General features: G+C 36.6%; 1 protein-coding gene across 1 annotated transcript; it reads left to right on the top strand.

The window, feature by feature from the left end:
- On the top strand, nucleotides 3,833-5,599 carry LOC18790072 (glycerophosphodiester phosphodiesterase GDPD2). Its single transcript, XM_020554974.1, has 7 exons — nucleotides 3,833-3,936; nucleotides 4,032-4,225; nucleotides 4,512-4,571; nucleotides 4,689-4,769; nucleotides 4,887-5,087; nucleotides 5,179-5,274; nucleotides 5,399-5,599. Exons 1-7 carry the CDS (start codon nucleotides 3,840-3,842, stop codon nucleotides 5,597-5,599), a joined length of 930 nt encoding a protein of 309 aa, XP_020410563.1. The 5' UTR covers nucleotides 3,833-3,839.

Raw genomic sequence — 17,024 nt, 5'->3', positions numbered from 1 at the left:
AGTTCATTTCAGTAACTTTGAGTCCCAGAAAATTGAGTTCTCATAGAATTCAAATTTCTACATTACGTTCAGTAAAAACGGTGGTATCCACCACTGGGATTTTGTTCCTCCTGAATGGTTGTTTAATACCTTGGCTGCTGATGCCAAGGTCAGCGTTCGGTTATAATAATATTAGTTCTTTTCTTGGAAATTTTTTTTTTCATTTCTTGGTCTTTTGGGAAGAAGTAAGAGAGATTTGAATCCTGTTTGTTCATTACTCAAACAATTTCTAATTAGAAAGATGTGCTATGTATTGATCCTAATCTTGTTTTCCTGTAGGATCTTGAAAACAAATTAACAGGTTCTTTGATTAATTTTTTTCACAAGGTAATTTCATTTTATTCACTTAAGTAATTTTGTTATTGGGTGCTTCTTCTTTTTTTATGGAGCAGGGAAGGCATTGAAAGAGAGGGAAAAAGCTGCCGAAAAGACTGAGATTTTGGAAAAGATACAGGAGAAGGGGCATTGGACTATAACGATTAAAGGGAGGAAGAAAGGCTTTGCTATATGTTGAGTACAGAACAAGAAAGGAAAGAGAAAAGGTTGATATTAGGAACCGTGTAATTCAGGTATCATCTATGGATGTGGTAGAATTTGTGCGCAATCACATGTAGTTCCATTGTTTCTAATTCTATGTAATAAAATTGAATCTTCAAGTTTTATGAAAGAAATAATTTTTGAGTATATATATTCATTAATAAAGCGTTATAATTAGTTTTCTAGTTAAAATTGTTGTATAGAATTATAGGAAACAAAAAACTAAAATGTAATAGCTTGGGAACTTATTACATGACATATTTAAAGATAATAAAATGATGGTTTTATAGGAAAAACTGTCACATATAATCAATGACCATTTTTCACACAATATCGTTGTCTTTATATAAAATTAATGACGCTTTTTAACAAAATACCGACGACTTTACTCATAAATGACGATGGTTTTAACAAAATACCGTCGTCTTTATCCATAAATAACGACTTAACCCATAAACAACGATGGTTTTTAACAAAAGATTGTCATCTTTACATCCGAACAACGACGGTTTTACTAAAAACCGTCGTCTTTACAGATAAACAACGATGGTGAAAAGCTGTCGTAGTTTGATACTCCAAAAGATTACGGTCAATTTAACGACGGTTTTCAAAGCATCACAACAACGGTGGATCACCATCATCTATTTCATTTTCTGTAGTAGTGTATGTAAATGATCTGATAGCTATTAAAGGTTCTTTCATTATAACTCATCATTGTAATATTTCATTATAGTCTTTCTGCTAATCAGTCATTGACTTATGAACTTAACCAGTCCAATAATGTTCGGATAGGGTCATTTCGCTTTCAAACAGAAAGAGAAATCATACGTTTTCCTCACCACTATGCTTTGTGTGCAATACATATATAGGAACGATAGGAAAACAAAAAGGAGTGCTTATTAGAGAAATGCCTCATATTTTATGCAATCCTTCTACTTTAAGTCTTTTAGAATTCTAATTGACTAGTGTAGGAGTCTTATCAAATATTGAAAGAAGTCTTAAAGTGTCACAGATCGATATTCTGCAACAAAATTTTGTCATTTAAGTGTCAAACGCACATTTTTTTTAGATGGTAGGCGAGAGGATAGTGTGTTTTTCATGAACTTTCACCTAGACATATTTTGATTCTCTATATGTTTCACGTGAAATCAGTTGCACCAATAATCTTGAAAATAATTGGCGAATAAAGTGAACGAAAAGGAAAAAGAACGGATCATGTTCGCAAAAGTTGTTGGATTTTAAAAAAAACAAAAAAAACAAACAAATTTTTGAGGCAAGCATTAGTGCTCCACTCACACCAAGCCTTGGTTGCTTTGATGATGCATTGTCATTTGCCATATAGCAGTGAGCTACATCACTTTTGTTAGTGACCATTGATTTTTTAAATCCAGACAGTTCTACACTATCCTATTCCTATCAAGTCCGGGGTTCCCCAACATATGACAATAACAAATATTCTGGTCTGCATTTATGGAAGAAGTTTTTGTTAATCAAGGGAGAAGAGAAAGGGGAAGAGAAGAAAATATCGTTAGGCTAAAAGTTAGTTATTATTAAGCAAATCAACTTAGATATGAAAAAATTTGAATGATTCTCTTTCGAATAAGGGTGGAGCTAAGCTTAGGCTAGAGTGGGTTTCAGCCTAGGAGAATATTTATAAAATATTGAATATGGTCTTATTATTATAGGGTTATTCCTATTCAAATAAATATTAGTCCACACATGCATTGTTTTTTTATTTATTTTTAATAAACTAAAAATAGCACAATCAAAATAAAGTAAATAATAGCTCAGTCCTCTATTTAAAATAAGCCCAATCCTGAAGCATATATGAAATAATATAAACATCAATCCAAACCTATATAAATTTGATTAGAAGCAGAACTCATGCTAAGGCTCTACCAACTTGAGCTATTCTAATCGTACTGATATTGGGCTATACCCATAAAGAGCAAACATATAAAAAAAAAATTCTAGCCACCCAAAACGCCTTATTTGAACCTTGTGAGCCTAGAGGAAATAGCTCTCCTCCTCTGAAAAATTGTACCAACCCATCTTCAGTGGATTCTTCAATCTTGGTAAGTTTTTCTCTTTTTTTCTTTTTTATATTCAATTTCCAATTTTAATTGTTGTTGTTAAGTTTTTATGATTTAGGGTTTGAGTGAAAACTTTTGGAGATTGTTGATATATATTTTTGCAACTTGAATTATTAATTAGCATATATGATTTTTGGTGTCTAGTATTTCTTGTTAGGATATCATGTCACATGATGATAATAGACTGGTAAAGAGAGGAAAAACTATTTATTCATTCTTCAAAAAAAGTGGTGACGATAACAAAGATACACCTTTTGCATCTAATGTTGATACTCATTATGATTCTTGTTTGGATTTATTAAATATATTTAATGCATCTTGTACAATTGTTGAGAACTTGATTAAGGATGGAGCCACTAATTCTATACGTGAGGAAGCATCTTGTACGTTCAAAGCGATGACATCTTACGAGTTCATAATATATCTCCTCTATAAAATAAAATAAATTTAGCCTACCCTTATAGAAATTTCTGAGTTCGCCCTTGCTCTCCAACTAAGCAAAACATACCATATCTATGAAGAGTGTGTGTGTATGTGTATTTCTTCACATACAATTTGAACACTGTCTTATGCATTATGTGAAATGAAAATCTTCGGTTGAGATCTAGACGAGTCTCGAACAGTCAAACCTTAAACCCTGGCCAAGAATATGATAAACATCAGCATTCCCTTATCAACAATGAAATGCTAATTAAAGTTGCCGCGGTTTGCGCGTATCTTGGACATGCATGGTCAAAGTTGACTTGGAGCAAAAAAAAAACAATTCCTAAGTACGCAAAATTAGAAAAATACTAAATGAAGTTTAAGCATATTCCTTTAAACTCGAAAACACCAAGCCGCAAAAATTTAGCGAAATAAAACAAAAACCAAGATTCCGCGCGAATTCTTCGTTCTTTCAATGAACACAAAGAAAAAATTAAAATTAAGGCCCTTAGGAATGGAAGATTCTTTCTCTTTTTTTGTTTTTTTTCTTCTTTTTTTTAAAGACAAAAAATTAGTTGGCAATTGGGATGTGTGTTATTTTAGTATTGGTGAACCTTGTTAAATACGCCCTACCACTTTCCAAGCTTGTGTGTTCTGTGGACCAAGTGCCAATTTTCTAAGCGTCCTCATTTCTTGAATTCGAAAGCTTGCTTGCAATTTTGCAAGTTCGCAAATTTGCAAGAGCAAATGTCTCTCAGAGCCGTGCATGTCTTAAACGTTCCTAGTCTCCACCAAGTCACAGAAAATGCAGCATTGGCCCTCCATTCTTCACGCTTGGCTCAGGGTGATCACCATTCAATCAAATTGCTTTGAATTCAAACAAAATAAAAAATGAAAATAGAAAGTGGTTTTGATCTTGATCTTGGGTTTTGTGAATAGGTGTGAAAGATGAAGGTGAAGTAACCATATGTGGATACGAATGGCCCAAGTTCATGGTGATGGGACACAGAGGCAGCGGGATGAACATGCTACAATCTTATGATACAAGGCTCAAATGCATCAAAGAGAACTCTATTCTCTCTTTCAATTCTGCCTCTAAATTCCCTATCGATTTCGTCGAGTTTGACGTTCAGGTAAAAGCATAATCGTTGTGCTTAATGGGGGCACCCAAAAGAAAACAATCCATTAAAAGTAGCAATCTTGCTGCAGTTCTTTTCTTATTTTACTATAACACATGTTCCTTGGCTTGTCATGGAATTTGGGGCTACAAAATCAATGTTAAATTATTCATTCAAATTTAGGGTACTGATTGCTCTGCTTCTTTTTCTTTTCTGTTCTTTTGTTCCATTTTCTTACTTTTACATTTGGGTGAGTGAAAAACCCTTTAGAAGAAACTGTAAACAAAAGCTATTTTTGTAGGTGACCAAAGATGACTATCCAGTCATTTTTCATGACAACTTTATTGGCGCTGAGGACAAGGTTAGTTCTACTTCTCTATATATATCTCCCAATGCTCTAATCCCATCAATTCTTTATTTTTATTTCATTTTTTTAATACCATACTGAATATTCATCCTATTTGTAATTTGGTTTCAGGGTGTTTTCAAGGAGCAAAGGGTTACAGACATAACTCTGCTGGAATTTCTTTCCTATGGACCTCAGAAGGAGGCAGGAAAGGTAATCAAAATTGGAGATTGTCCTGTTTTCAGATTGATAAATAATATGCATGCATGATGCATGGAAGGTAGAATACTGTCTAGGATGAATATTCAGGTCATTCATTCCCATATCCAGGTTGAGAGGCCTATGCTTAGGAAAATAAAAGATGGAAGAATTTTTGAGTGGAAGGTAGAAAAGGATGACTCCCTATGCACATTGCAAGAGGTGTTCGAGAAAGTTGAACGTTCCAAGGGTTTCAATATAGAATTGAAGTTTGATGATCAGATAGTCTACAAAGAGGAAAAACTCGAGCATGTTCTTCGAGTGATCTTGCAGGTAAGAATGTTTCTTTAGCATGTTTTATAGCACACTGCAATTAATATTGTTGTTTTAAGCAGATAATATTTCCCGAACTTTCTTTGAACAGGTGGTAAATAAGTTCGCCAAAGACAGACCAATTCTGTTTTCAAGCTTTCAACCTGATGCTGCACTTTTGATGAGAAAATTGCAGAGCACATACCCTGTAAGATCACATTCCAAACTTCCCCATAGACTGCCTTAAATGGAAAGCCTTCCGTGAAAATGTTTCATAAGATTGAATGATTTTCAATGGCTTACTTTTTGAAGCTGTAATGTATGTGATCCAGGTATATTTCCTCACAAATGGAGGGTCTGAAATTTACGCGGATGTTCGAAGGAATTCGATGGAAGAGGCCATTAAGGTTTGCTTGCGGGGCGGTTTGCACGGAATTGTATCAGAAGTAAAAGCTATCTTCAGAAATCCAGGAGCAGTGACCAGGATCAAAGAGGCCAAACTTGGCATTATAACCTATGGACAATTAAAGTAAGCCGTTTTTCTGAGTTTTTCATTAGTTTTTTTAATTATATATATATATATAAATAAAAATATATATCAGAAACTTGTCCAATTAATAATGAAGATATGTTGGTGGTTCTTGCAGCAATGTGGCAGAGGCTGTGTACATGCAAATTCTAATGGGCGTGGAGGGAGTGATTGTTGACCTTGTTCCAGAGATCGCAGAGGCAGTTTTCGTGTAGAACTACCCAATATCATCCTAAAAAGGAAGGGTAGCTCATTTCTTCTCAGAGCAGGAACTTGAACTTGCTTTCCTAGTAGAGGTTATGCCAGAGTAGATACAACTTTTGAGGGCCATCATCATTAACATGGCCAGCCAGAACCAGATGAAAATCTTGTGTATAGAGTAACAGTTTTTTACTGACAAAACCCTAGTTTTTAGTTGTATCCAAATGGTTTCTCAAATGGAAGATGAGTTTGGAGTTCAAATCATCAACAAAATTTCATAAATAAATTTTTAATTTCCATCTCATTAGATACCATAATAGCAGACTTTACACTTTTGGAGCCCAACCCAGAATTAATTATATTAATTCAGCTAAAGTTTTACCATGTCTAGCCCAACCCATACTATTAGAATAATATATTGTAATTGATATGTTATTATTGTAATATGTTAATTATAACCATACATAGAGTAGTTACTTGATATAGGTAGACAGATCCAAATCAATCCCTAGGATTGGGGATCACGCTATGGAGATTCTGTAATATTGGTAGTATATATTTTGCTGTACTCTACTATTGACAATATACCAAAACCTTCCAACTAAACATTCTTTACATGGTATCAGAGCTGCGCCCTAGTGCCTGATTTCCTAACCTTTTCAAAACCCTCCAGCGAACCTGCAACCACCATGTCAGACAAAGAACAAACACCAGAAAACAAGAAATCCAATTCCAAAAATTCAAGCAATAGCAACAGCAATTCTAGTATGGATACATCAAATCCATACTATGTTCATTCTTCAGACCACCCTAGTCATATGCTCGTTCCAACAAAATTGAACGGCGCCAATTATCCATCTTGGAATAAATCCATGATTCATGCCCTCACAGCCAAGAACAAAATTGGCTTTGTCAATGGATCCATTAAGCCGCCATCAGAAACAGAAAACCCCACAGAATATGCTCTTTGGAATCAATGCAACAGTATGATTTTATCATGGCTTGCTCACTCCGTGGAACCCGATCTAGCCAAAGGGGTTGTCCACGCCAAGACCGCTCATCAAGTATGGGAAGATTTCAAAGACCAATTCTCACAAAAAAATGCGCCAACAATTTATCAGATTCAGAAGTCCATCGCCTCTCTCACACAGGGCACCATGACAGTCTCAGCCTATTTCACAAAACTCAAAGGCCTTTGGGACGAATTAGAAACATACAGAACTCCTCTCACTTGCAATGAGATGAAAGCACACAACGAAGAAAGAGAAGAAGATAAGATGATGCAATTTCTCATGGGCCTTAATGACACATTCAGTGGCGTTCGCAGCAACATCCTCATGATAACACCATTGCCCAAAGTCCGTCAAGCTTATTCACTTGTCATTCAAGATGAAACACAACGACAGATGACATCGGGAACAACCGAGAACTTTTCTATTGCTGCAGCTATCCAAAGCCGTCCAAACAATTCCAAAAATAAACATTGTGATCATTGTGATCGCAATGGTCATGTAATTGCAGATTGCAGGCAATTAAAATTCCATTGCAATTTTTGTAATCGAAACGGACATACGGAAGACACTTGCCGTTTCAAGGACGGAACCTACACATCAAGCGGACAAGGAAATCATGCCAGGAATGAAAACCAAGGGCCCAATCGAGGTACAAACTCACGCAGAAATTCTGGTTTCTCAGGTAGTAACACGCGCACCTTCACGCAGCGATCACATGGGTTTGTTCCACATGCGGGCTCATCCTTCCCATCCGCACACGCTGCACAGCAAGTTGGCTCTTCAAGTGTCACACAGCCTTCACAAAACCCAATTCAAGCTCCAGACTTTTCAGCTCAAACCTTCTTGAGTGGACTTACTTCTAACCAATATCAACAATTGGCCACAGCCATGTCACTAGTCAACACCAATGCATCATCCTCTGGTAATAACCATGCATTTGTGAATGCAGCAGGTCTGTCCACCTTTACTGTTCCTTCAATTAATTCTGTTTCTAGCAAACCTTGGATTTTGGATAGCGGGGCTACAGATCATATTACATCTGATTCTACACTTTTCACAAAAACGCAACCATCTCACACTCCCATTGTTAACTTACCCACCGGTTCTTCCGCACCAATTACTTCAGTTGGCACAATTCCTTTCAATAACACCATCACCTTAGATAATGTTTTGTGTGTTCCTTCCTTTCACTTGAATTTAATGTCAGCCAGTAAAATTACCGACTCACTCAATTGTTGTGTTATTTTGTTTCCCACATTTTGTGTCTTACAGGACTTGGCTACCGGGAAGATGATTGGTATGGGTAAACAACGTGGTGGTCTCTATTACATGTCGCCTTTGCCAAGGATACCTGTTTCCTGTCAAGTTTCACAAACCTCCAATTTATGGCACCTTCGTCTCGGACACCCTTCACCTGCTCGGTTTCAATTACTTTCTTCATTGCTTCCTTCAAAAATTGTTTCTGTTGACAATAATTGTGGCATTTGTCATATGGCTAAACAAACAAGAATTCCTTTTCCACTAAGTTCTATTTCATCGCGTTCAGCATTTGACTTATTACATTGTGACATTTGGGGTCCACATAAAATAGCCTCTCATTCGGGAGCTCGTTTTTTTCTTACAATTGTTGATGACTTTACTCGATGCACTTGGCTTTTCTTGATGGTTCACAAATCTGAAACACAAACTCTTCTAAAATATTTTTTTACTTTTGTCAAAACTCAATTCAATTTCAATGTTAAAGCCATTCGCACTGACAATGGTTCAGAATTTTTATCCATGAAAGAGTTTTTGCAAACCAATGGAATTGCACATCAACGATCCTGTGTTCACACTCCACAACAAAATGGAGTTGTTGAGCGCAAACATCGTCATATTCTCAATGTTGCCCGTGCTCTACGTTTCCAAGCCAATTTACCTCTCATTTTTTGGGGGGAGTGTGTTTTAACTGCTGTCTATCTCATCAATCGTTTGCCCACTCCATTATTGTCCAATAAATCTCCTTTTGAGTTGCTCTATCACCAGCCACCAACCCTTAACCATCTTAGAGTTTTTGGGTGCCTTTGTTATGCTACTGTGACTCATCCCCTACAAAAATTTGATGCTCGTGCCACACCTTGTATTTTTGTTGGCTATCCAATGGGACAAAAGGGCTACAAACTTTTTGATCTGCACACCTCCAAATTTTTAGTTAATAGAGATGTTCAGTTCCATGAACATATTTTTCCTTTCTCCACTATCCCACCTCAACCTGCTTCCTCCACTCCTATTATTCCTAACCCAATTTTTGACATTGAACCACCACTTTCTATAAATCCCATTTCATCACCCAATGACATCACGTGTCCACCTCCTGCCATCCCAATCCCAACTAGCATTAACACACCTACCCATGACACCACATGTCCACCTCTTGATGCCTCCCTTGTAGAACCTACCAGCATCACTCCTTCCTCTCCACAACCTCACCCCGCCACCACCAGTCAAGTGGTTCCCAACACTCCACCTATCTCCCATTCATCTGACCACACCTTGCCACTTCTTCATTTTCCATCTGAACCAACATTACTTGGTTCACCTCATTCATCTCCCATGGCTCCAACACGTCATTCCACTCGTCCAAGGCAGGCTCCCGCATGGCACCAACATTACCACATGTCCAACCATGCCTCTTCATCTGCCCGGTCGCCATCTGCTGTTACAGGTACAAAATACCCACTCTCTCATTTCTTGTCTTATTCTCGCATTTCATCCCCCCATTATTCCTTTTTAGTTAACATTTCAGGCACCACTGAACCCACCAGTTATGCTCAAGCCATCCTTGATCCCAATTGGCAGCAGGCCATGCAAACAGAATTAGATGCTTTGGCACAAAACAATACATGGACTCTTGTCCCGTTGCCACCTGGACACAAACCCATTGGTTGTAAATGGGTTTTCAAACTCAAATATAAATCTGATGGCACCATTGATCGTTACAAAGCCCGGCTTGTGGCCAAGGGCTACACACAAGTGGAAGGCATTGATTACCAGGAAACATTCTCTCCTACAGCCAAACTCACCACATTGCGTTGTCTTCTCACTGTTGCCGCTGCTCGTAATTGGTTCATCCATCAATTAGATGTTCAGAATGCCTTCCTCCATGGCGATTTGCACGAAGTCGTGTACATGGACCTTCCTCCCGGACTTCGCCGACAAGGGGGGAATACTGTATGTCGGCTCAATAAGTCCCTTTATGGACTTAAACAGGCTTCCAGGAACTGGTTTTCCAAATTTTCTGGTGCTATTCAACAGGCAGGCTTTCAGCAGTCAAAATCCGATTACTCCTTGTTCACCAAGGTTCGAAATAATTCTTTTACAGCTATTCTTATTTATGTGGATGACATACTTCTCATAGGGAATGATTTGCAAGAAATGGAGCATCTCAAATCTTTTCTCCTCAAGCATTTTCGCATCAAGGACCTTGGTGATTTAAAATACTTCTTGGGTATTGAGTTCTCTCGTTCCAAGAAAGGTATTTACATGTCTCAAAGGAAATATGCTTTGGACATATTACAAGATGCGGGTCTCTTAGGCGCTCGTCCAGATAAGTTTCCAATGGAGCAAAATCTCAGACTCACACCCACAGATGGAGCTTTACTCAATGATCCTATGAAATACCGACGGTTAGTGGGACGCTTGATCTACCTCACTGTAACAAGGCCCGACATAGTATATTCAGTTCGGACATTGAGTCAATTCATGCATGAGCCTAGAAAACCACATTGGGATGCAGCACTCCGTGTTCTCAGATTCATCAAAAATTCTCCAGGTCAAGGCTTATTATTTCCTGCATCAAACAATCTTGCTTTGAGAGCTTACTGTGATTCAGACCATGCCGGATGCCGTACCACAAGACAATCTGTCACAGGTTTTTGTATTTTTCTGGGAAATTCTCTCATCTCATGGAAATCCAAAAAGCAACAACATGTTTCTCGTTCATCCGCAGAAGCAGAGTACCGAGCCATGGCAAACGCTTGTTTGGAACTCACTTGGCTACGATACATACTACATGATCTGAAAGTCCCTCAGGTGAACCCGGCTCCATTATATTGTGACAATCAAGCTGCTTTATATATTGCTGCGAACCCTGTATTCCACGAGCGCACCAAACATATTGAGATTGATTGTCACATCGTTCGAGAAAAGCTGCTTGCCGGACTGATCACTCCTTCATATGTCCCTTCCCACGCTCAGTTAGCAGACATTTTTACGAAGCCTTTGGGAAAGAACGACTATACCAGATTAAGCAGCAAGTTGGGACTTCATGACATTCACTCTCCAACTTGAGGGGGAGTATTAGAATAATATATTGTAATTGATATGTTATTATTGTAATATGTTAATTATAACCATACATAGAGTAGTTACTTGATATAGGTAGACAGATCCAAATCAATCCCTAGGATTGGGGATCACGCTATGGAGATTCTGTAATATTGGTAGTATATATTTTGCTGTACTCTACTATTGACAATATACCAAAACCTTCCAACTAAACATTCTTTACACATACAATACGTTCACAATTCTGGCTGGGCTGGAGTGGCCCAGATTAACACAATAAATAATATTTCTTGAAGGGAAATATCAACAATCCGCTGTAGCACAAATTGAATTGGAATTTGATTAATCCGGGTTCGAATCCCGGCAGCGGAATAACTTTTTTTTTTATCTCTCTTTTTTAGTGTTTTAGAACCTCTTGAAAGAAAGAAAAAAATAAAGTTAAAAAGACAATGTAATATATACTCTTGTAAGTTTCGTAGAATAAGTAATGACATGGGGGTGATATCAAGTGGGCCAGTTGGCTCACATCACACATGCCCAAAGACACCGATCTTTTGCTAGCATTGCGTTTGATGGGCCTTTTGAGGAAGTTTCTTTCAAGTGTGCATGACAAATCTTGAAGATACGAAAGTTGGCAAGAAAAGTAAAAGCATAAAAGAAAGAAAGCGGACAAGCAAACTACACACTGAAATCATTTGCCAAGTCTAATTAGGAAAATTAATCACGACATTGAAATTACAGGGGTGATTATGTTGCTACATCATTGTCATCTTTGTTCATTCAACTCTTCCGTAATTACACATATCATACAAACCCTAGGGCTTGAGAGACGGCTAATTTGATGCTTACACTAATCTAATAGCTTGCTTGCTTCAGGGCTGGCTGGTTGAGAGACTTGAATAAGAAGAAAATGAGCTAAACCGATGAGTCTATGCGCAATGCATGTGTAAGAAGCAATGACCTCTGGAAGGCATCGGCATCATTAGACAAACATAGAGCTTGGTCAACTTTGAATTTGTTTAATCCTTCACACCTTGTTCTAGAAATTCGTCTCATTGGGTATTTGTTTACTTGTGGATCCATGCATCACATCTATTTTATAAATTTGTACTCAAACATGGCTAGAGTCTATGTCACAAGCGCCGGTTGCTTGCTTATATTTTTAATGGCATGATATGATATCACACTCATCCATTTTCTTCTGGGACAAAGGCATATATTAATTTTTCATGATCATTACGAAACCCCCGAGTATAATATAAAGTTTTGTTTCCATAATTAATTATAATTTTTTAAAAAATGAAGTCTGTCGTTGTAATGAGACAGCACTTAGAAAATGGGAAATGATGTGCAAACATTAAAGAAAAGGAAGCATACATAATTCTAAAATGATTGACATAAAGGAAGTGAGAGAGTGAGAGGGGAGAGCACTATTTCTTCTTCATCCACGTCGTCATCTGCCCTTTTTCTATTTGGTGCTCCACTTTCCAGCTAATAAATAATTAATCTGTTGCTAATACTGTTTCCATTTTCAATTATTCATTAATTAATTGCCTTTAAAGGCTGCTATTTTATTGCAAGAAAACCCTAAATTGTCACAAGGGTTTGGTTTTCCTTGTAAGTAACCCTATTGATTGGGTTGTTTTCTTTTTTTCTCCAAATCAAATTTGAAAAAACCATTAGGATGGTGTGTAAGAACCCTTAGGATGCTTCAAATGAGGGCAACCCTGAAAAAAGATGAATGAATTCCCAGAAAAGTAAAAAGAGTGAGGCAGTGGAAGAAAACCAAGCCACACCGCAAAATGAATACCAAAAATAAAAAGGGATTTAATAATAATAATAATAATAATTGCAGGAGGAAAGCAGAAAGGCATTTTCCCAGTGCAGAACATATTTTACTCAAAACACAATAATTGCAGGCTTTGACGTTTCTCTCTATACCCCCTTCAAACCCTCTTCAAAACCCACACGCAACCTCCTTTGACCTCTCTTATAATTCAAAAGGCAACCCCCCCAACAACAACAACAATTTAAACCACAGCCGCAATTTGCCTTACGAAACCCAAACTCATCCCCTTTCATTTCTTCTTCTTTTTTAAAAAAATATATAAAGAAAATAATTCAGTCCTTCAAAAATAATAATAATAATAATAATAATAATAATAATAATAATTTATGGGTGAAAGCGGTTGCCCTTCTCCATACGGAGTCGGGCTTTAATTCATTCGTCAATGTTTGAGGCTCCCGTTTAACTACAATCTCAACCGGCCCACGTTACCCCCACTTCCTTTTTTATTGTTCCATAACCAACCCTGGCAAATCAGAGATACTACCATTCTGCCATTGCCTTTAACATAATTCATTTTCAAATTCAATCAACCAATCGAGTAATTATAGGATACTACGGTAGTACGGTCACCTCGCTATACTACTGTAATATTCTATAATTTTTCCAATTCAATCACTTTAATTGTATGATTTTTCTGTTTTGAATCATTTGTACAATAGTTTTTCAATCAAATTTATACCATTTTAGTCAAGAATGGAGCCACTCTTAGATTTGAATGGGCTCTATCTAGCTCAGTACAATTTTTGGAAAATACGTCAATTTGATGTTATCTTTTTAGGAAATTCATCAATTAACCTACCCCATCTATGCAAGAATTAGTTTACTACTTTCAAACAACTCCTTATACAGAGTCACTTAGCCACCCACATATAATAGAGAAAAGAAATAAATTATAACCGAGTGAAAAATTCCAACCCTGTCTTTGCTTGTACTAATACCTACATTTGATATAATTTAGCTAGTGACTCAATTTTTTATTGAAAATTAGTGACTCCTTCTACTAATACCTAAACATGATTTGATATTTTTATTCAAAAAATAAAAAATTTACTAGTTATTTTTCATTAGCGGTATTTATTTTCTTTCTAATATTAGAAGATGTTGGAAATTGAATTTTCACTTCTCTAATATTAAAAATATTGCTAGGACAAACTCACTAGAGTAATTCGTCGTCGGTTTATGTAAGAATCAGTTAATACAAGGATAGGAGTGTCTTTTCAACAAAAGAGATTCTTTAGACGATTTCTCCTAAAATTTCCATCTGATCCAAAATAGTGAGACAAGAAGATTGAGGAAATCTTGAAATGGGGCATCGCTTGAAGGTGGCATTTTTGTCAGTTACCCTAAATCCGACGTGGGTGCCCGTCGTTTTGGAGGCAAGTAGGCCCCTGACCTTTATTCCCTCACCCACCCCCACGAGCCATAACATCACCCCGATTACCAAAATGCCCTTCCCCAATTCAACCAAAAATATTCTTTTTCAATTTTCAATCACCGATGGAACACCAAGATAAGGCACATGATATATTAGTTAATAGATTCCAAAGGGCAGTGGACCAATATGGGCCTATGGGTTAGGACCCATTTACCCATCCCCCGTCCAAGCAGCATCTTTTTTCCATCTTTTATACGAAATATATTAAGTTACCTTCACACGCATCCCTATGCGTGCACCCTACAATGCCATAAAACAAATATTGGTCCCCCTTTATGACTAAAATTTGTAAAAAGAATAAAGGAAATTCATTTTCAATTTTTTTTATTTTTCTGCAAAAATATTCCTTGTGCTGATTCTTTTTTTTTTTTTTTTGGTAATATATGACATTTGACTTCGATTAGTTTATAATTCATTTATTTATGGGTTTGATATAATTCATAAAATATTGAGAACTTTGTTTTAATCTTTCTATGAGTCTTGATATTTCAAACTATTAGGGTTCGTTTGAGAGTGATTATTGGCATACAATAATCATTTTTATAGAGACAGTTTCGATCTCTTGGACCACAGGAGTCCAAGAGATTGTGGTCACCCACCGTTGGATATTAATCCAATGGTTCAAAAAAGTTTCTTAAAATGAGTGCAAGAGTGAGTGAACCGTTGAATTTACATTCAACGGTGAGTGACCACAAATCTCTTGGACCCCTGTAGTCCAAGAGATCGGAACTGTTTATAGAGAATCCTTTATTCATATAATCACTTAAAAAGTGATTTTATGGAGAAACACATAAGAGGTACTTCTTCCCAAAATACTTCAAAATGACTACAAGTGATTATATGAGTTCGTTTGGGAGTGATTCTACATAACGTCAATAATCATTTCTCTATATAATCACATTAAGTGGTTTTAAGTGATTTTATGGAGAAGCACATAAGAGTTGCTTCTCCCCTAAATCACTTAAAATTACTTAAAGTGATTATATAGAGAAGCACGTGTCCTATCCAGAAGTGATTCTGATCTATTCATAATCACTCTCAAATGAGCACGTGAGATGTGCTTCTTTCTATAATTAATTATGGGTCAGAATCACTCCCAAAGGAGCTCTGTACTGTTCACACCAAAAAAAATTGTTAGCATAAAATATGAGGAATTCAAGTATTTCTTTGTTGAAATTGTATCACTTCCAATATTATTTATAATATATATATATATTATGATTAATCATTGAGACAACCTTAATTATTTCCATCAAGCTTTCATTTTCTCTTTGGATTGAGATGGTGAAAGCTAGTGGAGGAAATCAAAGATTGATTGAGATAGTTGAGGCCGATGTATGAAATCAAATGTAGATATAGATAATTAAGGTTAATGGAGAAAATCAAGGTTGATAAGGAAAATTAAGGGTGATGGAGATACTCAATGGTGGAGATGATTTAGCTGATGGAGAAAATCAAAGATTGATAGGGATAATTAAGGCTCGTTGATTTTGTAAAAAATGAAGCCAAAATCTTATTATAGGACACAAAGGTCTTTTAGCTATTTCAAAGACTTACACTTTCTAATTACACTTCTAATTACCATATTGTTATTATAAATTTATAGTTAACTAGAAAAAAAAAAAAAAAAAAGGTAGGTTTGACATCAATTTGCTATTATTTAATATTAAGCCAGAGATATTAATAAGGAATCTTGACTAGTGATGAGGTGTCAAATCGCCTAATTTAAGGTCTCCATTGCCATGATAATAACCATTTGAAATAGGCTAAAGGACTTTTGTGTCACACACAGACAAGTCGAATAAAATTGTAAAATTAACAAACTTTTATAAAATAGAAAAAGACATTTATAAAAATAAAAATAAAAGATTTATATTTTTCACAAAAGTCTCTTTATTTATTCTCAGCCTCAGGCTAGTTTTGGTTGGTTCTTCACTTATTCCAAAAGGAAACGCAGACATTAATAATATTCCGTAGTCCGTACTTTCCACTGGGCTGAGCTCTTTGAGCACCCAACAGTTTTGTTTCCCTCGCGATGGCACGGCACCATAACTATTCTGTTGACGAAGGCTACAACCGTAATTTCATACCCCAATGCCTTTAACTCTTTGGTTCAAGTACAGCTGTCAGCATGACATAACATGACTTCACTCCTTACGGGCCCGTAACCTTTGCTGCAACTAATACCTTCTGCCTTCCTGTACTTTGGGCTTTGCTCATCAAACTTTCAAAATGACCATAATACCCTTCTAGCCTTCCATACTCGATTTTCGCTCGAATGTGAGTTAGGTAAGTTGGTTAATACAGTGTGTTTACTCTCTTGCAACCGAGCTTGCTCGATCTCCCTCCCCTTATATCAGAGTAGTTTAGAATATATTTTACACAAATCTAATTCTTTCGTGAGATGACCAAAATGCACCTCCGCACCGTCCAAACATCTACTTGTCCAATTAACTTAGGTAAACGTTAAAAACATGACTGAAATTGAGTATGGGAAGCTTGGAAAAGATTGAAAAAGGGTGTTAACAAGTTCGGTTATTTCCACACACAAAGGTGAGGTCGAGTACAACAAGGCTTAAAAATGAGAAGCATTTGGGTTTCGTTC

This window comes from Prunus persica, chromosome G1, assembly GCF_000346465.2.
Source record: "Prunus persica cultivar Lovell chromosome G1, Prunus_persica_NCBIv2, whole genome shotgun sequence".
Lineage (NCBI taxonomy): Eukaryota > Viridiplantae > Streptophyta > Magnoliopsida > Rosales > Rosaceae > Prunus > Prunus persica.
The sequence above is the reverse complement of the archived record's forward strand: the minus strand, read 5'-3'. Positions and strand labels throughout refer to the sequence as shown.